The sequence below is a fragment of the Bombus bifarius genome, unplaced genomic scaffold (genome assembly GCF_011952205.1).
Source record: "Bombus bifarius isolate JDL3187 unplaced genomic scaffold, Bbif_JDL3187 scf7180000007966, whole genome shotgun sequence".
Taxonomy (NCBI): domain Eukaryota; kingdom Metazoa; phylum Arthropoda; class Insecta; order Hymenoptera; family Apidae; genus Bombus; species Bombus bifarius.
Genome location: NW_022884352.1, coordinates 5,110,287 through 5,135,830, shown reverse-complemented (window position 1 = coordinate 5,135,830; position 25,544 = coordinate 5,110,287). Strand labels below are relative to the sequence as shown.

Here is a 25,544-nt window from a genome sequence, read left to right as displayed (position 1 = left end):
TCGCTCAGAAAATGCAAATGATTTGTCTCTTGGATATTCATTTATAAATTATGTTGTGCGTCTATATGTCTATATATCTTTAACCATACATTCTTTGGATTGTTTCTCATTTAATCGTGTCCCTCTGTTGCTAAAAAGGTTTCTACGCTCGAGAAAAATCGTTATTCACGATATTCCGTTCGAATTTTATACCTAAGTTTCTCCTTGTATGAGATATTCAGTTTTTCCGTTTATCGAAGTATTCTTATATGGCACTCACAATAAATTGAAATTATAATGTCCCACATGTACACCACTCTTCCTAATATAATGAAGATTCATTGAGAAAAAAATTGCAAATGAAATTTAAACATTAAAAAATCACAGGTAACCAAACAGAACTAAAAAGTGTGAACGAACAGGAGAAGAAAGTAAAACCGAGTCAGTTAGTCGGATTTTTCAAGCATAAAATCATCGAGAATCCACGTCCATCTCCTTTGGTCTTTTTCTTTTGTTAATTATCGCACAGGAAACGCGCGATCATTAACGATCCATCTCTCCCTCCGTCTCCTCCTCCAAGTCTTATTTTCCAAAGTGCAATCGCGCTTGAATTACAGCTCGCCGCGACCACGATCTAATATATCAGACTACAAATGGTCGAAACCACGACTCTAGTGGATCGTTGGCAGAAAAAAAGAGGAAAAAGCAGGCACGTCCTCGAAAGAAAGTCCCTCGTGAAGGCTCGTTTCTATCTGGCCAAGAGATAAACGAAGTATCCTTTCGAATGCGAGCACGTAATTTCATGGAAACTATTTAGGCCGGTTAAAAGGCTATAATCCTGGTGAAAAAGAAAGAACAACCAGTGACGTGGTCGTTGATCCTTTCTCCCCTTACCGTCTACCTCTTCAACTTCTTTCGTTTCGTTCCCCTTTCATCGTTTCCTCCGTTCCTCGTTTTATAAAACTTGGTTTCGTCTCTCGTGATTCCGAGGCATCGTTCCTAGGAACGCGGCTCCCCGGATAATGAATGGCGAGAATAGAGCGTTGGATCGCCTAAGCTCGATCCACAGGTGCGGATGCTGCACTCGTTTCGCGACGATGCCGCCGGAAGTTGCAACGCCGAGGCGTTCCTTTCTCCGTAACCGCTGTCCTCTCACCGGTTCCATTGCAATCGTGTCAACTTTTAACGCCGCTATTGTGGATTATTCCTGCATCGTGTTTTTTGTCCAGTACGTACCTGGAAACTGCGTTGTTCATTCTGAAGTAAAAAGAAGTTTCTTGTTCTTCGAGTAAAAAGGATGGAGTAGAAAAGAGCGTGTAATCGAGCAATTTTCTTTTTGTTAATTTTTGATCAGCGATTGGCTATTTCTATTGGAAGTTTAGAATTAGTATTAAAGTTTCAAAAATTCGTCGATCCTCTTCTGCAACTTCTGAATTCTCTACACTCGTTTAACTAGATTTGTACCACGTCATTTTTTTTTTTTTATTGAATTTGTATTTAGAAATGATATGTGATTGTGAACTACGGACTTCGTCTTCTTCTTGACACGAAATAAATTCCTAATGGAATAATTTTCTTCTTCAATTTCTGACGATAGAGTAAAGATTCCTACCAAAGAAAGTATAGAACTCTATTTATAGAAGCTTAAAAAGTAAACTCCTATTCTGTAATTTTCCGAGAAAATGTTAATCGAATTTAATAAAACTCCATTTATACGAACTTGCCAGAGGACAAGCATTAGTTTGTAATATTAGACATGAAATCAAAGCAATCTAGAAAACATTTTAACACTTTCCTGCTTTCCACACCTTTTTATCCAACCAAAGATACTTCGCAAACTAAAAATTCGATCATAAATTTCTCGAATCAAGCTGCACCAAAAATTTCTCTGCTCGTGAAGCACGACAGGATACAGATTCCAGATGTACAGCAACGACCATCGTCGAATTAATTCGCATACTGTTGCGGTGCGCGCGTTCCCCACGTAAACGATCGCGGATTAAGGACATAAGCGCGGAATATAAATTGCCAGGAAGTTTTCGACGAATTGTAAATCGCCAGCTCTAATGCGATGTTCAATTATGAAGGCCGCGTATAAATGACTAGAGTACACAGAGCAGCCGAGCACCGCGTTTAATGAATGGCGGTTTCGCGGGCTTAAGGCCGATTCACACCTACCCACGCGGATCGTTGCCTACGAGGGGAAAAACGTGATTTGCGTGCGAGAGGGTTGCGTGCTTCGCTTCCTTTTTTCTTTCCTCCTTTCTTCTTCCTTTTTTTTTTTTTAATCGCTCTTTAATTATCTGAGAGCAAAAGGATTTCTTCCCTCATTTATTTCTTTATTCCTTTTTACGGCCATGGTTAATTGTTAGGAAAAGTGATTCCTTATCGTCTCCTTTCTCTTCTTTCTTCGTTTTCTTCTTTATGAGAAACGAGTTGAGAAAGTGGTAAGTTTGTCATTGGTGTGTAAGTGGATATTTTATAAAATGAATGAGATAATTGTATCTTGTTATCAAACTTTAATTTTGAGATTCTGTATTACCCTCCGGAATGATCTTCAATTATTATCACCAAACTATTGTTTCCTATTGTATCATTGCAAATCAAAAACTCATCGCAGGTACTACAAATTTGCTACCACACAATTATCAAATATACGTACGATTGAAATGTCTTATTTAGCACCGTTTCGTTTTACAAGATATGTTACAATATCTTCCCCATTTAGCTCCATTCTAAATTTCATTAATGTTACCCTTAACTTTTAAGGATCAATCCCGCAATCGTCAGATAGAAATATTAATATCATAGTATATAATATATATTGAACATATATGAAATATATATCGCAATATATATATTACAATATTTACATATTAATTGTAAATTTTCCAGAATTTTTCCTTTTTTCTAGAATCATCTCACGCTGATCAAGAGTGTAAAAATTCTCCCATTTACGAAGAAACGATTCAGAGAAATTCATCGATAAACAAATTAAGTGCTCGAAACTGGTTAATCTTCTCTCTCGTAAAATCGAACTGGTGGCTTTTATCCTCTTCTCGAAGCATTTAGAAGGAAGGAAGAAGAAATCGAGGAGAAGTTGTTCGACGGTGTGAAAAAGAATCAGCCAGGTCGGGTTTCGCTTTTCGTTAGGGTGGTCGAACGGATGGCCAATTAGAAAGAGGATTGTATAATTGGGGAGATAAAGAATCAGCTGGATACTCGTTCGAGCACCTACCAGCTGCCGTATGCACAGCCCCGGGACGAGATTGCCAGAAGAAGGAAAAAGATCGAATCATCCTCTTCATCGTCATCATCGTCCTCGTTATTATTATCATTATTGTAATCGTCGACAATTTTGTCGTGGTGTGCTCCTTGAATTCAGCGCCGGAAGATTCCTCGTCTTTTCTTATCTTCTTCTTTGTTTCGGTTAGTATTTTCACCCTTATTCACACTCTTTTTCTTTTATTTCAACCACCGTAACTCGTACTTTAGCTACGCTCAGATTAGAACCAAAAGAAAAATTAGAAATATATATATATATATATATTTATCATGCCAAGGATACGCGATTGCTAGTTTCTTGGTCTTAATGGTAGAGATGAATAAGTATACAAGGAAATAAAAATAGAGAAGTTATATTAGAATATAAATAGACACGTAGAGAGTCGTAGAATTAGGAATCTGTAACCTGACTCAAGTTCCTCTTGCCGATGAACATGATTAATAAACTGCAAAAATGATCCTTTTATAACGTGTACGAAGATTTATGGTAGAATGTATATTTCACTATAATATCCCACGTGTGTTTTAAAAGTGTCACAACTCGATATTAATTCAAACCTGTGTTAGAACATCGAAATCGTCAAAGACAGATTTTTAAAGTTAGCAATGGAATACTACGAAAATAATATTTGACCATTATATTCCAAAATCTATTTAATATAAATCATTTTTTACAACTGTCCGAATATATATAGCTTTTCCTTAAACAAAAACTTGCTTCAGTTGTATCACTTTTGAAATATATGTGGCGATAATTAAATGTTAATATAACAAACCGGACAATATGCGATTAACCATAATTAAGTTTCCCGGTCTCTGCTTCCTCGTCAGAATTTCAAAATTTATTGGCGTTTCCACAAAGCACTTAATCGTTCGTTAAAGAGCCAGTTGTAAAGTCAATTAGTCTTTCTTTTTTCATGCCGGCGATGGCGCGATAAGGATCTGAAAAATCATGGCTCCGTCTCGATTTCACGATTTCCTTCCCCTCTCGATCCAGTTACCAGTCCGGCATTCTAATTAACGCTACAATATTGCCCTGTTGCGCGATCGTAAGGGCATCGGTTTCTTTACTGGTTCGACTGTTATCGACGGATCTTTATGTTCAGCATCATCGTTCATAGCAAGCGGTTTACATTGTCACCGTTGCCTACTTTGTAATTTTAATAGAACGCCGGATAATCGATAACGAAAATTACTCCCTGGTGATTCTTTCGATCTTTTTGTCCTCTTCTTTTTATTTACTCTCCACTTCACCCTTTCGGTGTACGCCGCGCCGTCGCAGTCGACGTCGTTATCATTAGCATCATAATCGTCATCGTGCGCCATTAAAGAAAAGAACCAGTTCCAGAGGGCTCGGCCTTCTCGACGTCTTGCGAGAAATTGCGTGCGAAACCGCGCGCTACCCGCTTCTCGACTCTCTGCCGATCACGATATTGCGTAAGCGTGGTTTTTTTTATAATTGGACCTTTGCCCGCTTGATTTTTCTGCCTAGTCACCTAGCATTTTAAGATCGACACGTTTTATCCCTGGATACTAATTTTTATGTTGGAAAAGGAAAAGTTTTAGTAAAAAGTATCGATACCCGAATAACGAGGCGATCGAAATCTTACGAGGAATAATCAGATGTTTAAACAAATTCATTGTTCTGCGAATATAAATGCAGATATGTTTCATCCTCGAGATATCATAAGGATTACCTTACTGTGGTTATGATTACCTTAGTTGATCATTTAAATCTCTCATTTCTCGAAACAAGTATAATGAAATTTATAAAACTTACTTAAAATTCAATCAAGTGATTAAAGTTCGATTGTATTGAAAATTCGAAGATTTTAAAAGACTATTAAAAGATTCCAAACGCGAATTCCAGCGGCGGATAAAAATTACGGTGAACTTCAATTTTGTAGCAAATAAAAAGATTGCAAAGAGAGAGCTGAATCTTTGCAGAAGAACCAACGTTGCGCTGTAATAAATATAATAACATTCATAAGATATTAACGAAGAAAAATCCCGCTGTACTTAAAATCCAATTACGCTACCAAAATTCAATGACATTAAAAATCCTTGACTTTTAAGGATTAACAGATTCCGCAGTCGACAGCAGCAGCGACACATAAAATATTACGATGATGAGTGGTCTTAAATCATCACTGAACAATCATAAATATTGTCTTGAAACGAACGGAATAATAAAATTCACGAAATATCAGAGAAGAAAAATTCCTTGGTACTTAAAGTCCAATTACACGAGCAAAGAGAAACCAACACACGCGATTCCTCTGTTATGATAATCGCCATCATCCCTCCGGATCTTCATCATCCCGGTAAGGCTGCATTCGCGCGAACATAATCGAGTACACACGCAAACCAGGGCTACTTGATTTTCCATACGATTTATGCGTATTTATGCGTAATACGATTGTGTATCCCGGAGAAAAGTGCTTCTCTCTTCCCATTCTTGGGCTCACCCCTTTCGTAGTGCGTCATCTGGGTCCCATTGGGACCCACGTGCACGGAAAACGCTGAAAGGTGTCTATCTCTTTCTCTTCTTTACCCAAAGGGGTTAGAACCATACCAGGCAGTCTAGTGTAAATAGAGATCGTTTCGTGATTCTGCGGTGACGCTTTGTGGGCCTTTCATCGGGATGTTTTATCGTACCAGGGTGATCATAGAACAGGCAACAATTCGAAATCACCAGGTTCAAGGATGTTGGAATTCGTGGCTGCCGCCATGGGGGTAGAATGAAGCACAGAGGGTTGCGTGCCTCGTTGATGCCCTGTTTACAGAGGGAATTTCTCTGTTTGCGCGATGCGACTGTTTGATATCGAAGAGCGAGGAGGATCCTGATCTTTCTAATGCTGTGTGTTGTAGGATCTTCGTTCGCAGAATGGCGATTAATGGAATGATTGTTTATCGGAATCAGGACTAATGGAATATTTGGTTAGATATTTGTAAGGCAGATTGGAAGATAAGGGAGTTATTACGTTTTTAGCTAAAATCCTGATGAGTTTCGATAATCAGAATTCCACTGTGTCTGGCTAGAACATTGTTTATTAGAAATTCATACACGAATTCTTGAAGTACGGTCACTATCATTTTCCTGTTATTTTTCGAATTATCGTCTGATGAATTAGTGATTCATACAAATATTTTGGTATTGGTATTTAAAATGTACGGGTTTTTACGAACAAAATAAAATTTGTCTGCGATCTTGCCGTAAGCTTCTGTCGAAGAATAACCTTATACTCTTCGTAATTTAGTTTTAGGATTCTTAGAGGATGCTGTTACGCTGAAAGCGAGAAGAAATGTCTTCGAAGACGTACCCTTTTCACGGCTGTGAACCCACATGTGGATGTCAGGCGTAACACTTGCCGTGAATTAAGGGTTCACATGTACAGCCCATATCAGTCTTATTGTTTCTATATTTTTAACATTCTGAATGTAGTATTCAAATTTTTCAACAGGAAAGCAGTGCAGTAACAAGCTGTTTCTTATTAATTAATCAAGATATTGATCAGAAAATTTGAGGATACATCCAATACGATTATTTATTCTTAGGTTTTTAAGGAGAATTTCTGTCGTGTTTGAAATCTTTACACAATTCACAATTGAGAATCTTAGAATAAAATCTTAAGCTTTTTTATATAACAAAACATTGCAGTAACAAAAATTAACGAATCGTTGTGGATAGGATTCGCACGAATTACTAGAAAATAGCGTCGATTACGGTACCTGGGACGTCGTTCGTCGTTCACAAAGGGATAATTAATAATTCCAGGAATAATTAACTGCGAGCTCCGCTTTTACCTCTCTCTTTCTCTCTCTGTCTCTCCCTCTCTCTCTTTCCCTCTCTCCCTCTCTGCTCTAAAACCCGTTTCGATTTCAGTTTCGCGTAGAATCGCCGTGTATCATTACCACGACATTCGAGAAACGTTAACAACTGGTAATGACTAGAGCACGATGGTTTGAAAACCTGTCAACCGAGACACGAGGCTTGCACAATACCGTTCCGGTAAATCGTGCCTCTGGCCGCAGGAATCCGCTTAGTCAGCCTCCCTTTAGCCGGAATAAATATTTCTCGAAACAATCGCGAGCGTTACGGAAACGAAAGGTGGGAAAACGTTGCATAAAGAGCCGTTTAAAACACTGATTAATTCGTTCGCCTGATCATTATTTCTTACTTCTTAGGGAGGTATCGATAACGTTTATTTAAGTCTATTCCTGACAAATCGAGAAAGAAGTTAGTTCGAAGCGAGTTGATAGAATATTCTGATTTAATTCTACATTTATCAGAATTTTTAAGAGAATGATATCTATAATCCACAGTATTGTAAAGATCACGTCGCCGTAAAAAGAAGCCACATATAAAGAATCATTCCTCAGTCAGCCGACAAATATTTTCTCTACGTGGAAGCCGAGTTTCATGTCAACTTGGAGAATGACGGATGGCCGTGAGTCCCTTGGTCGAGGGGGCCCTTATAGGGCCTGAAAGGGCACGTATAAGTGCCTTTTCGAATTTCTCGAGGATTGTGCGTCCAACGAGATATATCCCAGTAATCTGTCGATTCTTCGTGAGCAGGAAACATTTGGCAATTTCTCGAGCCCTCTTTTCATCGTTTCTTCTCCCCCTCCTTTAAACATTCTTTTTTTCCTCCGCAACGAAAGCCGGAAATTTGTCCGTGAAATAAGAGGCAAGATGATCGATCGACGCGCCTTTGCAAAAATATTCTACCACCGTGGTATAATAATCCACGAAACTTTTATTTCCAGCACGTAGAAGAGCTCGAATGTTTACCCCTTTGTCGCAGAAACCGTCCCTTGTTAAACGAGTTGTTTCAAATTAGCGATTTAATGGCACTACAGTGGCTGCTCTACTTTTTCATTATGCCAGGGAATCGTTCTACTGAAAAAAAAGCTTGTTATATACTGTGGAAAGATACGAACAATTTCATGTTTTTTCGTTCTACATTTTCATTGCGAATCGCATTCCGCGGAATAAAAATATTCCCTTAGGTTTATTAAATAATCCGCTGTGACATTATCTTCTTGTTACCACGAATCTTTCCGACTCTTTGTCCATTCTGCTTTCAGGGCAAAATTGATTATTCTGTTTGAGTAAATCGGTCGTCGAAACTGTTTTTCAAACAATTTTCCATAAATAACATTTTTATAATACCGTGCCCAGTTTAATGTGACAATAATTTACTTCTGGGCATTCGTCTTAAATGTTCGTTCAATGTGTATTAAATATATGTAGCGTTGAAATAATTATTTGATATTTGATAGCTATTTGACTTTCTACTGGTTAACGATTTACGTTCGACTTGGATTACTTTATTTCAGGCAGTTTAATTGTACTTTTTAACTTACATTTTATACAGAGAATACAGTCGACGAGCTTCATTATAGAAAACACAGAAACCTTCTAGAAAAGAAAGGTTTCCTTTGCTTGTCACAAAAAGAGATCACAGTTGACCGCTTTGATTCTGAATAAAATTAAAATAAGATAGAAGCTGATAATAAAATTAAATAGCAGCAGAAAATTGAAAACGATTTGACATCTCAAAAATCCAGGTACCATTGCCTTCTTCTCAATTATATCTTTCTATCGTTAAAAAGCTCCTTAAACTGCATGACATGCATAATTTCTCGCCTCAGTTTTATCCTAAAAATTATTTAAAACCTCGAAAGTCCTTTTATTCGTAAAAACGGGCGAGATAAAAATTGGAGAGTCAGAGGGTTATAAAAGAGAGCGAGGAATAAAGGATCCATTACATAAAATTCCTCCTATCGGCAGCGTTTTATTGAATCGCGGAGGAGAAACGCGGTTACGAATAACAGACTGAAGCGTCAGTTCGAAACGAGCGGCCCGTTTCCAAATATTAGGTTAAGTAAAAAGTTCTGAGCGTTTTTCGCTAGATGTCTTTAGTGAGCCATATCTCACGATGTGCACATCGCATCGAGTCATAGTATACACCGATTTCAAGGTGATATTACGCATCAAAAAGGTTCTTTGTCAGTTTTGTGTTCGGTGAAGCCAGTTGTGTGTTACAGCGTTCGAAAATGGAGATAAAAAAAGAGAAAATTCGATACATTCTTCAGTACCACTACGACCAAGGTGAAAAGGCGGAGCAGGCGGCCAAAAAAATTTGTGCTGTTTATGGACCCAGTACAGTATCGAATGCAACAGCAAAGCGGTGGTTCCAACGATTCCGTTCTGGTAATATGGACGTCGAAGATGAGGCACGCTCTGGTAGGCCAATCGTCGAAAATGTGGATAAAATCATGGAAATCGTCGAGTCGGACCGGCATGTGAGCACTTATTCCATTGCCCAGGAACTGAAGATTAGCCAGAAAACCGTTTGGAACCATTTGCATAAGGCTGGTCTCAAGAAGAAGCTCGACGTATGGGTGCCACATGAATTGACGCAAAAGAACCTTTTGGACCGAATTGATGCCTGCGATTCTTTGTTGAGACGTAACGAAATCGACCCATTTTTGAAGCGGATGGTGACTGGCGATGAAAAATGGGTCACATACGAGAACAACAGCCGAAAAAGATCGTGGTCCAATCGCGGTGGGCCGGCCCAAACGATCGCCAAGCGTGGATTAACGGCCAAGAAGGTTTTATTGTGTGTTTGGTGGGATTGGAAGGGAATCATCCATTATGAGCTGCTCCCATCGGGGCAAACACTTAATTCGGACCTCTATTGTCAACAACTGACCAGACTGAAGCAGGCGATCGACCAGAAGCGGCCAGAATTGGCCAATAGGAAAGGTGTTGTGTTCCATCAAGACAACGCCAGGCCGCACACATCTTTAACGACGCGTCAGAAGCTCCGAGAGCTTGGCTGGGAGGTTCTATCGCATCCGCCGTACAGTCCAGACCTGGCACCAAGCGATTATCACCTTTTTAAGTTTTTGCAAAATTTTCTTGATGGTACAAAACTGGCCTCAAGAGAGGCTTGTGAAAATGAGCTGGTCAAGTTTTTTACCAATAGGGACGAGGACTTCTTCAACCGCGGAATTATGAAATTGCCTTCAAAATGGACAAAAGTAATCGAACAAAACGGCGCATATTTAATCTAAATCGAATAATCTTGACTATGTTAATTTCATCGTCGAAATAAAGCGAAAAAGCGCTCAGAACTTTTTACTTCACCTAATAAAATTTCCGCTGGTGTACACGGAACGGACGTCGATGCAATTATCGCGCGTCGAGCGTGGCCCGACTCGGTGACACGTTTCACCGCACGAAAATTTCTATCAACAGGTTGTCACGGGGCTGGACGCAGTTTCCAAACGGCCGGAATCACTTTCACCCCCGCATGCTTTCCCTTGCTCTCTCTCTTTTTGTGTTTCTCTATCTCTCTGTGATGGAAATTGATGCATGGCAGATCGCGTTATTCGTTAAATAACCGTACCAATTCGGTGACCACGATGGAAATCGCTTCACCGAATTCTCGTGGCTATTCCCCATCGAAAACCCACTGCAATTTCGTTTCCATGAACTCGATTCGAAGGCAGATCGCGAAACAACCACAGGTATATAGCAACTTGCGAAAGTATTTGAACATAAGTATCCTTTTTTTTTTTTTATCAATGTATTGTACGAAAGGGTTATGCGAAACATTTTGTAACATCTTGTAACACTGACGTCGTAATGGAACACGATTATATTGGTAAAATTTGAAACAGATCTGACAATATACGATATAGCAGTTATAAGATATCACGTGAATTTAAGTATACGTTTGTAATAAATGACTCGTAACTCTCGTATCAATTTTCAGGCTGATTTCGTGTCCCCTTTTAATGTCAGTGAAATTTGGAAGAGTTTCGTGTGATACATATAGTGACCACAAAAAGTATTCGCAGGTTCTCTTATTTTTCAATGAAAATTTTTCTTACCATGTTGTATATTTCATTCTTATAGTTATAATATGAAAATATTATGTACCAAGTAATAAGAAATTAAACTTACTTGTACCTAATTAATTCTCGCAAATTTATAACAAATACAATGGTGTTCAGATAGCTTTTGTAGCCACTGTACAATTTATTTATACAAATATAGTACGTCAAGTGTTCAAACACTTTCATACTCAATAATCTTGATTTTCGACGAATTGAGTCAATTCAAAGTAAATTTTCTTTGATATTTCCCTTGACGTATTCCTGGACAAGCTAGCTATCAAAGGCGACCGAACGTCCGGATTGAATAATCCGTGTTTACGTACGGTTTCGTGAATGTTAGAGAGCAAGATAGTGATTATCGGCTGTCTGGTAATTTTTCTCAATTAACCAGCCTCGTCTGGCCGTGTGTAATTTGTCGTCTCGCTTAACGTACTCGAACGAGATCGATTTAGGTCTCGAACAGTTATTTCGCTCGGGTATAAAAGTTGGAAAGTTTCGTAGAACGGAATGGTTCACGCGAACGTACCGTTCGCGAGTTCATGACGTGTAACCGCGCGAGGGGACAATTTCAGCGTGCAAGTTCGATGGGGGATGCCTGTGTCTGGCGCGTTCGATTCACGGTCCTCTGGACAATTTCTCCGATGCAAGTGAAACGAAGGATCGCCGATTAACCCGTAACATAATCCCATCGAATCAATTTCACCGTTTTATTGCACATCGATATTAATCTCTTCGTGACTCCGGTTTCGGTGGCACTCGTTAATCGTAATAAACAATTTCCTGCTTTCCCTGCTACCCTTTATCGCTAATTAAAACCTCGAGAAACGTCTTGGTGTGTGGTTGAGCAGTTACGATCGAAAGTAAAACGAAAATAAAACTATAAGCAGAGAAGAGGCAAGAAATTGATTGTTTCTCGATATCGAACGATTTTAATATTGTAATTAATAGTTGCATTTCCTATATGCATATGTATTTAAAGCAGTTTTTACTGTGGCGTCTTTTATTTGTTTAATTTTATAGGTCACTCGATTTTTCGTCGTCTTTTTCTTCTCTTTTTCAATTTGTCTGTAGCGTAAGAGGGGGAAATTGAAGGTAGATCGAGTGGTAGGTAAATTCGATTCTTCTTTTTTTGTTTTATTCGGTTCGCGACCCTGACGACTACCGAATGTTCTTTCGCTCTTTCCAAGCACCGTCATTAAGGTCGAATATTTAAATTGAATTTACGAGTCTTGGCCCGAGGCTACGCGTAGGATCCAGTCGGAGATGTGGATGGATCTTAACGCCGAGATTCTCCTACGATCGACCTACGATCTCGTACAATGAAAATTATACGAAGATTAAATCATTTTCAGTGCTGAATCAAGACTTTGCATGATTCTCATATGGAAACTCAAATAATATCAACTTGAATACTTTTTAAATTAATTATTAGAAACTTTTAAGGGTAAATTTATAGTTATAGTGTAATAATTATGGATTTTGAGTATAACAGAAGATTTCTATTTTTGCTCAAGTGAAATTAGCTTGAATATTTTTTAATTAAATTTTGTTAAATTTCTGGGTGTGAATTTATAGTAATAATACAATAATTATAGATTTCGAGTGCAACGCGAGATTTTTAGTTAAATTCGAACCTTCTCAGTATATTTTGTAAAATTTTTAGTGATGACGAATTTTTTGGGTTACGAAAAAAAACCTTTAGTCCGATTTGAATTAATTCGTCTTGAGGATCTTTTCAATAGATCTCGTAGAATTTTTAGGGATGACGTTTCTATGCAATAAGAGATCTGTAATTCTTTCCTTCGAATCTCCAAGGGTTTCTTATTTCAGAAATTGAATTTCATTGGCTGTAACTTCGTTAGTAACGTAAAACCGAAGAATTTTGTTAATTATCACGCGGCTTGTATATATCTTATCTAGGATTGCCGAAAATTTCAGCGATGACTCGTCCGGTATAACCTCTCAGGGACGCGTTGGAATTTTCGTAAATTGTTGTGAACACTTTCTGCCAGACGGTTCTTAAATTCGTCTCATAAATTATTCATGCGCATCCTAAACTTGAGAATCTCGAGAACATCGACACCTTCGACTTATTTCTATACAATTAATTGCACCACGGTTATAAAATTAAGCCCATCTCGGGCAATGTTCAACAAACGTGACAAAAGATCAAGGCCCCTTTAAAATCCAATCTCGAAGAATCCTTCTGCTGCGTTTTCATCTTGCACAATTATTTCACGTCGTTTTACCAAATTCTAGTTCATACATCAACGTTGCCACTGAACTTCGTCTCTCGAACGAAATAACTGTTAAAAGGGGGAAGAAGGAGAAACCGGGAGGAGAGAAAAAAAATTCCCGCTTTCCTGAGTCGATCGATCAAGCTCCCTAACAGTCATCAAGAACAGTCTATCCCCGAGAAATTACCGCGAACGTGATTTTCTCGGTTCCTTAAGCGTCGCGAGAAGTAAATCGTGGTCGATTAATCAGAGAATTACAGAAGTAACAGCACCGAACCGGCCTCGAGGCCACCGGGCCCGACGTTTCGCAATTAAAAGCGTTAATTTCTCGCACGCTCGCGCGATTTCGGAATTCGTCATTAGTATTTTTCATTTCCGACGCGGCTACCGATCTCGGCTTCTGCGTATCGCCCTAAAAGAAGCTCTTTCGACATCGTGAAACAAACAAGAGATTCTGACTTGATTAAACTCTTGTACAGGATGTCATGAAAATTGTACTACTTCGTGCTTAAGTAATTTTTTATTACAAGTGGACTGGGGATTTTTATGCGTTTATGATCAATTTAAAGGTGTAACAATCGATTAATATGATATTCAAAAATGTATAAAATATTCAAAGTATAGTATACTCGTCGTCAGAAATTTGTAATAGATGAAACAAATTACCGTCGTATCTTTATTTCGCTTCATAAAAATATGAAATTATATAAAAATCCGTGGTCTAATTATGAGAAACAAGCTAGATATAGGGACGCCGTAGCCTTAAATTCGTGGCGGAGGTCAAAGGGAGTCCATGGCTCAAGACAAGATAAAAATAAAGAGCAACAAAGTTACATTAAACTGAGAAAATAGTCCACGAGTATCAAGTATTCTTTGAATTAAGACATACTACGAAAACTGTCCAATTGTTAAAAGTTACGCACATTAATCAGATAAATTACTAATTAATTATAACAACAATCACTGAATGTACTAAATAGTATTCTCTGAAAAATGATCAGTTATAAAGCTCCATAGATGCGCCATGTTTTCTTGTAATCTGAATATGACGAAAAATCCTCATGTTTCTCTCTCATCGAGTTACTCTTGCTTACTCAAATATTCAATACAATCGAATGACACTCATGTGTAATTCTGTTCCTCCGCAATGTTCTACCTTTCCACTGAGATCCTGAGATCTATATATGTCGAATAAAATTTCAAATTTAAAAAACCCCTAATTAGTCGATCGCATAGTACTCCTTTTCCACTGCAAAGTTTAGTAGAAGAGATACGATAGGATCTTATTTTCTCTATTGACTACACGTTGAAAGTGAATCGTCTCTAGAGAAGGTTGAAACAAAAAAGGTGCGGTCGAGTGATTTCAAGTTGCCTTTTCAGGGTCATGTCCAAAGACTCCTATCAATTAAAAGTGTCAATTTGTAAGCCAGTGGCGCGTAATTTGCATCGAACGGAACGTCGGCTGTGATTATTTACGAGAAGAGCCTTGGGATCCACTAATCGCTCATCCTCGACGACGTAATAATTCGCACGAGAAAAATATTTCGTACAAGAGAAACAGCTGTTACGTACGTTTCTTTTTTTATGCACGAATGTGTCTTCAATACCTTTTTTCAACGTCTACATCGGTTAAAATTCCTCTCAAGTTAAATAATTCTCTCAATTTTCTGCCAACAAGAACGATTTGATATTTGTTCCCCCTTTAATTTCTGTTTTATTAGGTAAAAAATAGCTTTTTTTTACGTAAAATAGTTAATAATAGGATTTTTAGTAGAACAGAGGATTAAGAGTATCTCGAAAGTAAGACGAGGTCTTGAGGGTTAAAAGACGATGAAGGAAGAAATTAGTTCAGCAATAAAGTTCCATCGGTTCCGTGGAAGCGGCGTTAATTAGCTAGTTTACGATTACTTTTCTCTATATCCATGGTTACAGTATTCCTTCCTTTTCAAAAAAAACCGCATCAAAAAGTCATTTAAAACTCTAAAAAACAGGACCTTTTTTATTGCATCTATCCAAAAACTTGGCGTGCGATCATCGTGCTATTTTTAATCCAAACTCGTTCTTGTCGATCGTTCAAACAAATAAAAAAAGAGACTCTCAAGCACCTCTTCGAAACTAGATAAAAAAAAAAGCAAGAGAACCGAGAAAGAGACGTCGGAGAAACACAAAACTCCCATCTTCATTAACAAAGGAAGCGTCATCAAACGAATCAATTTGCTGAAGCCGGGTGAAGGGCCATTTCTTTTGTTCTTCCTCTTCGAAGCTCGAGCGTAATCAACGCTCGCGTTGAGCAGTTTTTAATCGACATTCCGCGTGATTCGAGCTGAATTTCCTGCTCGATTCCTTAATCCTCTCGATTAATCGTGGACTGGGACTCGCAACTGGGCCCCTTAGACAAAAGAGAGAGGCGCAAAAGGAGGAAGAGTAACAGAGAAGACAAAGTGAGAGAGAGACGATCGCGTTACGTGGGCCCGAGTGCGAACTTGACACCGGCAAGGACGCGTTTCGAAAGGAGGAAATAAAAAATACTGGTCCCAAGCCGTTAAAGGACGTGGCAAGTCAGCTGTTGAAGACGCACGCAACAACGATCACCGAATAAATCACGAGTAAAAGGATCGCAGACGGTGCTGAGTCGAGGTCGAATCTCTTCGACTTGGGAATTAAGGAGGATCTCGCAAGGATCGCGAACCGACTAACGGGATACTGTATTCCAGATATTTTTTCTTACTTCTTTTCTTTGGAATTTCTTTCTATATTTAATCCTTTAGATACTTGCCTGTTTCACGTTTTATAGACGGAAAGAAAATCTCGTGAAACACGGCTATCGTCGATTCTGTTCTCGAGCAATCGTTACGTTCGCCGTTCACAAGCTACTTTGATCAACTCCATAAATTGAAAAGTACAGAAAACTGATCCTGTTTATAAATAGTGTTTCTTTTTTAATTTATCTTAGAACTTACTATTGTTTATATCAACTTCTTGCAATAAATGAATTTTGTAGAAGCACTGACATTATTCGAGGAAGAACATTTCGAAGAAAGTGCCTAAGTCATTTGTTTCTCGAGAAGTAAACACTAACCGTCCACTTATGTAATAAAATTGAGAGATGGAGAAAGAGTAGAGTTGATCAATTTGGTTTCTGAGACTCTTAGAGTAAGATTAGGGGTAACATTTGAGCTGAATAAAAGGATTTTGTTCTATCAAATTCATGAGATCATTATTATAATATCGAGTACCTGTTTGTACCTTTTACATTTCATTGTTTCAAATGAAATAATCATATGAGCTATGGTATTATACATTATATATTATATATGATCTAGAAGCTTGTACCTCGAAAATAGGTACAGTTACGATAGGATTTGTTTCGATAACGATATTGTGTTTAAATTTATTGCATTTATGGAAATGTATCTATGCTGAAAGGACTAATAAAGTCTCCAACCCGGGACTTCATAGAATCGATACTAGGACCGTTTTCTTGGTTCGCGTTATCGGTGGTTAGATTGGCTTGATTAAAGGAGGTTCGTGATGCAGGGAAGGTTGCATGCTTCTGGTTCTGTTCTACCTGAACGCAACGTCGGTTCTGTTAAGTCAACCCTTGTGTTCTTTCGCTTGCTTCGGTTTGATCAATAATCAGTTTTCTAAGTAGTGCTGATTTATATACGAATCTCGTTTCGATGTACATTCGAAAGATTTGTTCAATTACAAACAACGATATCGAGCGATTACGCTGTTTGTTTTAACGATCTATATTCCGATCTGCATTCTCATTTTCCTACCAAGGTTTATGCAACTTTCTGTTGCACAAGATATAGGAATAGTTACAGATGGCCATATGGAGGTCCCCTCGAGGTGCAACAATTATTTTACAAGATGTTACGAGATTCAATATCAGTTCTCTTGATTCTGTTCCAACACCTTACTCGGCGTTAGAATTAATAATCTTTAATACGTAGGAAAATATACAAAATGTATTTGTATAGCATTGTATTTTTTATAGCGTTTATATAAATACTAATTCATTAAGTTCAAGTAGTGATTAAATTTCGTCTCATTTAATAGCACTTTTATACGGCTACAAAGGTTGATACAAATATTATAAATATAAAGGTTTTAAATATTTAGAGCGAAACAGATTTTTATTCAGGTTTCATTTCTTTGGTTGTATTCATAAAAATATGAATTTGTATAAAAATCCACGATCCAATGATTATACTTAATCGAAGTAGCCTAATGAGAACGAATGAACACGCACGTATCGTTAGGAAATGATATTCTACATTCTACAAGCGAACCAAACTGGAAAGTAGCTTCCATGGTTTATGAAACAGCCGTCCACCTCTGAAGTCTATTTTACTTTGCCCTACGGCGGTGCATCCCTGAGCCCTTCATCTCTGCGCTGTTCTTCTTCCAATAAGCCTCTCTTGCTCTCCACCCTAGCACCCATATTTTTATCTTTCTCCTGCAATCCTGTAATTCCACGACCTCATCAGCCTGCCTGCCCCGTATTTCTGTAATCGTATTTTCCCTGTACCTTACATCCTGTTGGCCTTTGGTTTATCCATGACTAAAAAAAAACTACTACACGTCTACGTGTATTCCTCAAAAGAGTCTCATTTAGATACCATATACACTATGGTTCTAAATTCTTGGTTCGATTAAAATCAGCGAGATTCTATGGTTCAAAGTAAGATGAATATATAATAGTAATATCGAAATTACGTTGGTGTTTGTTTTCAAGAAAATCCAGTTTGAGAACTGGCAATGTATGTGGGAATTTATTTAACCTCTACCAGATAGGATTAGATAATCGATAGGAGATCATTCTACACGAGGAAATAAGACGAAAATGTAGAATAAAATTTTTACGCTGAAAGACTCGTTTTCGAGAAAATATGGTTTAATAGCGTACACGCGTATTCGACAAACTTGCAAATTTGATTTTCTCATAAACCAGATCTTAATAGAATGATTCACGCTCAGTTTCGTGTTAGAGTATTGCGTATATTGGAAGCGTTTCCTTAAGTCTCCGTTCACGCACATGAGATTATCAAATGGATCTCGCGCATTCGTTCGTTACGCTTCGCTCGTTCCGAGATTCGCACCGTTCGCTGCCGATCAAAGAAAATTATATAAACGAAATTTTATTGAATGATGTAAAGGATAGAAGCATTGATTCTTTGGACCAGGAATCTTTCGAATTACTGAGGAATTTTTAAGGAATTTTTCGATAACGTTCACCTCTGTGACGAATATTATCATCGATGATGGAAACAAATTATGAGTAGACTGCGGATTTTGATCACAGTTCACATATCTTTATAAAACGAATTTCAGAAATTAAATCCATCTGGTAATTTATCTCATTTACTAAAAAATTATGGCGAGTACTCCACTTCGGATAATTTATACATTCGTCATCATAAACGCATAAAAATCTGTAGTCTAGTTGTGAGCAATTATGCGTCGAACGAAGTAAACTGGGTTTGAATTAAAGTTATGGATTCGAATCGAGGTCGGCTATTGCTTTAATCTTCGCACTATTGTAATTATCCTCTAATACTATTCTTGAAATATGCGAGAGAAACGAGAAAAACAGATTTGCATTTATTCTAACGTGTCGCGCTGTTTTTCAACCGTTCGTAATAATATCATGAAGCTATTATCACATCTGAATTAAATATATAAATTAAGTAGACGATAGATGATAGTAATAAGCATTCCGAAAACTCTATCTTTTCGTAATGTATATATCCTCCAGATCACATTAAATTTTTTAAGAATATTAAAACGAATTCAACAAGCACGAGACAAATTTTAATTAGCACACACGACATTGAGCCAAATTTAAAAATAACAGTAGTGAAAGAAATAGTAATATTCATTTCGATGCTTCCATATTTATCACAGCGAACAGAAATACATTTGCATAACATGTGAACTAAAAATCGAATCCTATATCGAACATTCTATTTCATTATACATAGAATATCGTAGCTTGAAGGTTAAATTTCCGATCGAAAACTTCGGGAAGTAGAAGCTTAGGTACAACAACACTAATCGATTGGTTCTCTTGGTCCGTTCGATTGGATATAAATTATTATCATAACGGTTATAAAAATTTGTAACGGTTCAATCCACGAAAACAAGCTTCCCGCCTGGAGGCTGCTCTGACACTTTTGCTGGACGATGTTGCGACTGACTTGCAGGATAATCTGCTCAAGTTTCTTTTCGGTGACAAGTTTGACCTAATTCGCGACCAGGATTCTTTCGAAGACGACTCTTGGAAACAAGATGACGTTTTTATCTCAAGAAACTGGGCGATGATTTTCTGACAAACTTCGAGCGAGAACCATTGAAGTTACCAAGATCGAACTGTTTGAGTTAAACAAGAACTAACGAGCAGGCGTATTATCTAAGAATTATCATAAAACATGTAAAATAGAAGCGTGATGTTGCAAAATGAAATCGAAGATATAGGAAATTCTGTAAGGAAATCAAATAACATGGATCTAGCAGGTAAATCATAAAAGAACAGATCTACACCTAAAATATATGGTACGGCTCAAAAGTACTCAGAAACTTGCTTATTTTTTAAACTTGCTTTTTTCATTTTACAGGATGTGTATTATTTGCAGAATTATGGATGAAAGAATTTTCCACCATCTTACTCTTTGTTACAGTTATTCTGTTACACGTTACAGTTATCATGTCGTCATCAAATTGATTTTTGAAATTCAAGCAACCACAAAAATGGCATTGGTTGTTGCAAACTTCGTCAAATTTACGGACTCTTCTCTTTATTACCATTACAGTTATGTACGATAGCATGTTACAACACGATAAAATTGATTTTTAATAGCTATTGTGCAATAACAAAATTGGCGGTCGTAATTCTCAAACATTGTGAAACTTCTTCAAACTGCGTATCAGATGGAGAAGGGTCTTCAAAATGGTTCGAGAAACCAACACTATTAATTCCAGCAGCTATTACTAAAATCAATTTGTACATCAATGAGTCATGTAGTTAACCTAATCTTAAATTCATACGTACATAGTTCTGCTACAAATTGTTCAAAATTTCGGAGTTGGAAATTCACATATTCTTACTATATATCAATCAAAGTGTAACATCATCGTCGACCAAATTAAGTAAAAGATCGACTCAGTGCCTTCAAAGGAACGTTTCCAGTTTATCCACCGCTCAAGTTTAACTTATCGAATCCAGAAAAGTTGATTGCGTGTCTCTGAATGATTAAACGCGATTATTAAGCAAGAGCATCGACATGGACAGATCAGTATGATCCTCGGAAGGCCACGGATCGTAGCTGTGATCCCGGGGCGTGGCACAAAGTGATCCGAGAAAGGAATCCGTCGTTTTACGTAACAATCTCGAGCGATCCGCGATCAGCCAGGAAACTGACCGCCTCTACGCCGTTCCTCGCGTGTCCAGGATAGTTTCCACGATTCTTCGCGTCGTCCTGGTGCGATACCCTCCGTCCCCTGATCGTTCACATAGCACCGCTCGACTTCCAAGAAGTTTCAAACACGCATCGTCGTAACTTCAGGATGGAATCTCGTGACCCGAGTAAATTACTTGTTGCTTTCTATCTTTTCTTCCGTGTCCCTCTTAATCTCAATGATCTTCGATGTATCGATACGTCACGTAAGAAAAAGACATGAAAAAATTCATCAAAACGCGAATAATCTTTAATTGCTATTAAAAAGCGAAATTGCTTATTATCCTGAAGCTTTCTCTCCTTTACTTCGTGCAGTATATTCTCAATGATTCTTGCTTTATCGATACACGATGAAGAAATCCATCGCGAAACGCGAGATTTGCAAATAAATAATTTTTAATCACTATGAAAAATGGAATTTAGAGGCGTCGAAAGAATGAACAAAATTGCGGGGACAAGAGTGTAATGAAGATTCGATGGCGTTCAGCATCGCATACCAATGATCTCTAGTCGAGCAGAAATAAAAATTAGGAATGCGGAGCGATATTAGGGAATGAAAGAATGAGACAGTAGAGTCTAATGAGGATTCGGTAGTCTGAACGCCGGTGGAAACCGGTCCGAACAAAAATTGCGAGCCGCGATGGTTCGTGGAATGACCGGAAGCCGCGCGACTTTGTTTCCACGCGAGAAACACCGGCTTGGAATCCGTTTCCTTCTCTGGGTATCAATTAGATCGGACAAATTAGAACACCGGCCGAGTCAATATTGATACCGACAGGAATCAGGAGGAGCGGTAATGAGCGACGTTGCTCTTTTCCTTCGCTATCCTGCATGATGAAGAAGGGGGAACGAGAGAGGAATAAAAAGAAGAAACAAGAGAAAGAAGAAAAAAAGAAGAGGTATTTAAGGCTACCGACGAACGAACTACCGTACAAAGAGGAGCCGAGATACACCGAGAGGGGCAGGAACAAAAAGGGGCGGAGAGGAAGGCAAAAGACGGACAGAGATGAAATAAGAAGACATGGAAGTGGGGAATTAAGAGAGAAAAAGAGGGAGAAAGAGAGATATCTCTATGCGGTAGCTAAAGCCAGTCAGTCAGGTATGCCTGGAGGCTAGGCCATGATAGACAAGGTCATCCTCTCCCCGGTTTACACGTATGCTGTGGCTACTGCCAGTCCTCGTTTACATTTATTTATTTATAAATATACCGCGGCTCTCGACTAATGCGCCGTCTCCAAGAGAGAGGAGGAGGAAGCAGAACGACCGGCCACACGGATGGAAGGAGACCGGACTGTCCAGACGACGATGGAACCCCTTCACCTGTAGATCGGCTCTCTTTCATTATTCGGTTAATCGCGGCGCAATAGACGCCGCGAAAAAGGCTACCGCCGTTACACGTTTCTGAGGATATAACTTTTTTCAATGCAGTTCCGAAGTTCCAGCGGTAGACTTTGAGCTGGTGCTCAAAGTGTTTCCAGTTCTATCGTTGACTGATTAGATTAGGTGGGTTTTAATTGGTTCCATTAGAATTTTCAATTAAATGCAACTTTGTATGTTACATTTTCCCGTTTACGTTCCTATAAAATAGAATTTTATGTCCACTACGTAAATATGTTCAAGATTTCTGTAGCTCCAGCGGTAGACTTTAACTCTTTGATGTTGAATGGAGCTTCCGGTTCTGTCGACGATTCATGGGATAAATGAATTTTAATTAGGCCTATTAGGTTTTTCCACCAAATGAAGCTTTGTATATTATAGTTTCTCTTTCACATTCACATTTAGCCTTTAAGAGGAACATTTGTAGAAATACGTAATTGTATGTGATATTATAACTGGTTGAAAAAATCGAATAGATCGATGAATACTTATGCGTCCTACTGTAAATGTGTTCAATCTTCCAATGTCTATTTTTACTTTTATATTTAGAGTAGCAGAAAAAGATATTTATATACTGTCGTATTTATTACAGTATTTATATACTAATTAATTAAGTCCAACTATATGAAACTTCGTATCATTTAAATGCTAAATAAAACGCTTTATAAGTAGAAAATAAGAATATGTGCAAATACTCTTTACAACTACCGTATATTTTCCAAACCTTCTTAAAATTTAGGATAATAAGTTAACCTAAACTGGAATTTATTTGTGACTTGCAGATCTTCGGTAGCAAGGCAGACCTGCAGCTCCATACGCAGATCCACATGCGCGAGGCGAAGCCGTACAAATGTACCCAGTGCTCGAAGGCGTTTGCGAACTCCTCGTACCTGTCCCAGCACACCAGGATCCACCTGGGCATCAAGCCGTACCGCTGCGAGATTTGCCAGCGGAAGTTCACCCAACTGAGCCACCTACAGCAGCACATCCGCACGCACACCGGTGACAAACCGTACAAGTGCCGGCATCCAGGCTGCACGAAGGCGTTCAGCCAGCTGAGCAACCTACAGAGCCACTCCCGCTGCCATCAGACCGACAAACCGTACAAGTGTAACTCCTGCTACAAGTGCTTCTCCGATGAGCCCAGCCTGCTCGAGCACATACCGAAGCACAAGGAGTCGAAGCACCTTAAAACGCACATCTGCCAGTACTGCGGCAAGAGTTACACCCAGGAGACCTATCTGGCGAAGCACATGCAGAAACATGCGGAGAGGACGGACAAGAGACCACCGATAATCGGTACGGGGCTCAGGCCGTCGATCCACGCAATGGCGGCTCATCATCAAGACCACTATTGGCCGAAAGTCAGCCCAGATTCGGTGATCAGCGATCTACACGACCGGCTGCCTCATCACCACACCGACTACCATCAAAATCAGAACCCGGAGATGCTATTACCTGGCCACGGACACCGTGGCGAGTCCATCGAGAACGATTCGAGGCAACAGACCCCTCAACCGGGCGCCAACCATCACCCAAACAGTAGCTCGGCATTTACGCCGATCTCGTCGATCTCGATAAATTCCATCTCCTCCATGCAACATCCGCTGAATCCACTGAACCATTTGCACTACCCTGGCAGCCATCATCCAGCCTCCAGGCCGTACCTCTACGAGGCCTTCAACACAACGCAGAAATCCTCGCCGGCGTCATCCTCGTCTGGGGTCACGTCGGGCACGACCAGCAACCAGAACGCGACCTCCTTCCCGAACCAGTTGATCAGCCTCCATCAAATTAGGAACTACGCGCACCAACCCAACCTTGGAAATCTCGGGAACTTGGGAAACCTAGGGAACCTGAGCAATCTGAGCAACCTAAGCGCGACAATGGAGAGCCACGCTCTCCTCGGTGGACTCAAGGAGAAACAGTAACTCCGGCTGGTCGCGGAGATTAGGAACAAAAACTATTTGCTACTTCTCCTCGATTTCTTTTCTTCTTCTTCGTCTATACCTGTACCTCATCCTTATGTCCTATTTTTCCCGCGATCTTTACAGGGTCCAGGATGTTTGTATGATATTTTACATTGCGTTATGAGTTTGTTCGGAAGGGAAACGCCTATCGAACATTCGCTGCTCCTACGTTTCGCCCTTATACTTCTTTTAGCATTTAATTTCTATGGGACATTCTGAAAACTGTTTGCGGTGTGTGCATGCAGCCTGATCAAGAGTGATTTTGTGTAGGGTTCCTGTCTTTATTTAGGATGGTGCTGGGTGTAGTTATTCGCTGTGCGATAATAGTCAGTTTGTAAAACAACAATTGTATATTTTTATACATTTTGGTTTAACAGGAATCGCTTACACGTATAAGCATAAATATACATGAATATATATCTCGAAGATGAGAAACCTATTTAAAAAAGAAATACTGCGTTTTGTTTACTCTTTAAACGATCTCTTTCGTTAGTTAATGAGAACTATGGAAAACAGACCCATTTACGTAAATCTGAATAATTGAAAATAACGAATAATGTATAGAATATTCTATATTTGGAAGATCAGATAACTTAAAGGAAAAAATTCTTCATTTTCTTGTACAATCTTAAACGAATTTATTTCATCAAATAACAACCTGGAACTGTTAATGAAAACGATCGCAAACGTATCTAAACAGCGAAAGATCGACGACTCGATCAAAAGAGAAATACCCTACCGTTATTTCCATCGAGGAACATTAATCTTGTCGAAAAACATTTCACGAGTCGAGTGCAAATCGATTTGGCGACTTTTAATCGTTTCAATGCTACTGGCCATTCATGCATGAAGCACAAATATTAGAAAGTACCCTGTTCGATGTGGTATCGATCGGGTAACTTCCTATCGATTCGCCGAGAATCGGCAAAATCGATTTGCGATCGAAGTCCTCCCAATATAACCAAGCGTTTAACCACGACGCTGATTAACTTTCACGTTCGTAGTTAGCTAGAAAATAACTTGGAACGATAATCGACGAGCATGTTTCTCGATGTTCCCTCCGATTACCCATGGCGAATAGCCATCCGACTATCCTGAACTCTCCACTCGAATTTACCACATTTCCTAGCAAAACTACTTTCGAGATACGTCCTTCTTCAGTTCCAAGCGAATACTTTCATCCTCCCTCTGCAATCCACCCCGGAGATCTCCTTAGGTTAACGTTCTACTTCAAGTTTAACAGTCCTCCTAAGTCTTCTTTTCTTTCTATTGATACTTAATCATCCGTTGGTCCCATCGATTTATAGTGTTACTGA

The 25,544-nt window shown here is 38.9% G+C and overlaps 1 protein-coding gene across 3 annotated transcripts in view; it reads left to right on the top strand.

Moving 5' to 3' along the window:
* LOC117210888 (zinc finger protein rotund-like) overlaps positions 1-24,992 on the top strand; it is a 242,810-nt gene extending 217,818 nt beyond the window's left edge. For all 3 annotated transcript variants that reach the window (XM_033454511.1, XM_033454425.1, XM_033454345.1), the window contains exon 6: positions 23,041-24,992. In XM_033454511.1, the coding sequence (XP_033310402.1) occupies positions 23,041-24,189 (1,149 nt within the window). In that variant the 3' untranslated portion in view covers positions 24,190-24,992. The remainder of the gene's footprint in view (positions 1-23,040) is intronic.
* Positions 24,993-25,544: the final 552 nt, after the last annotated feature.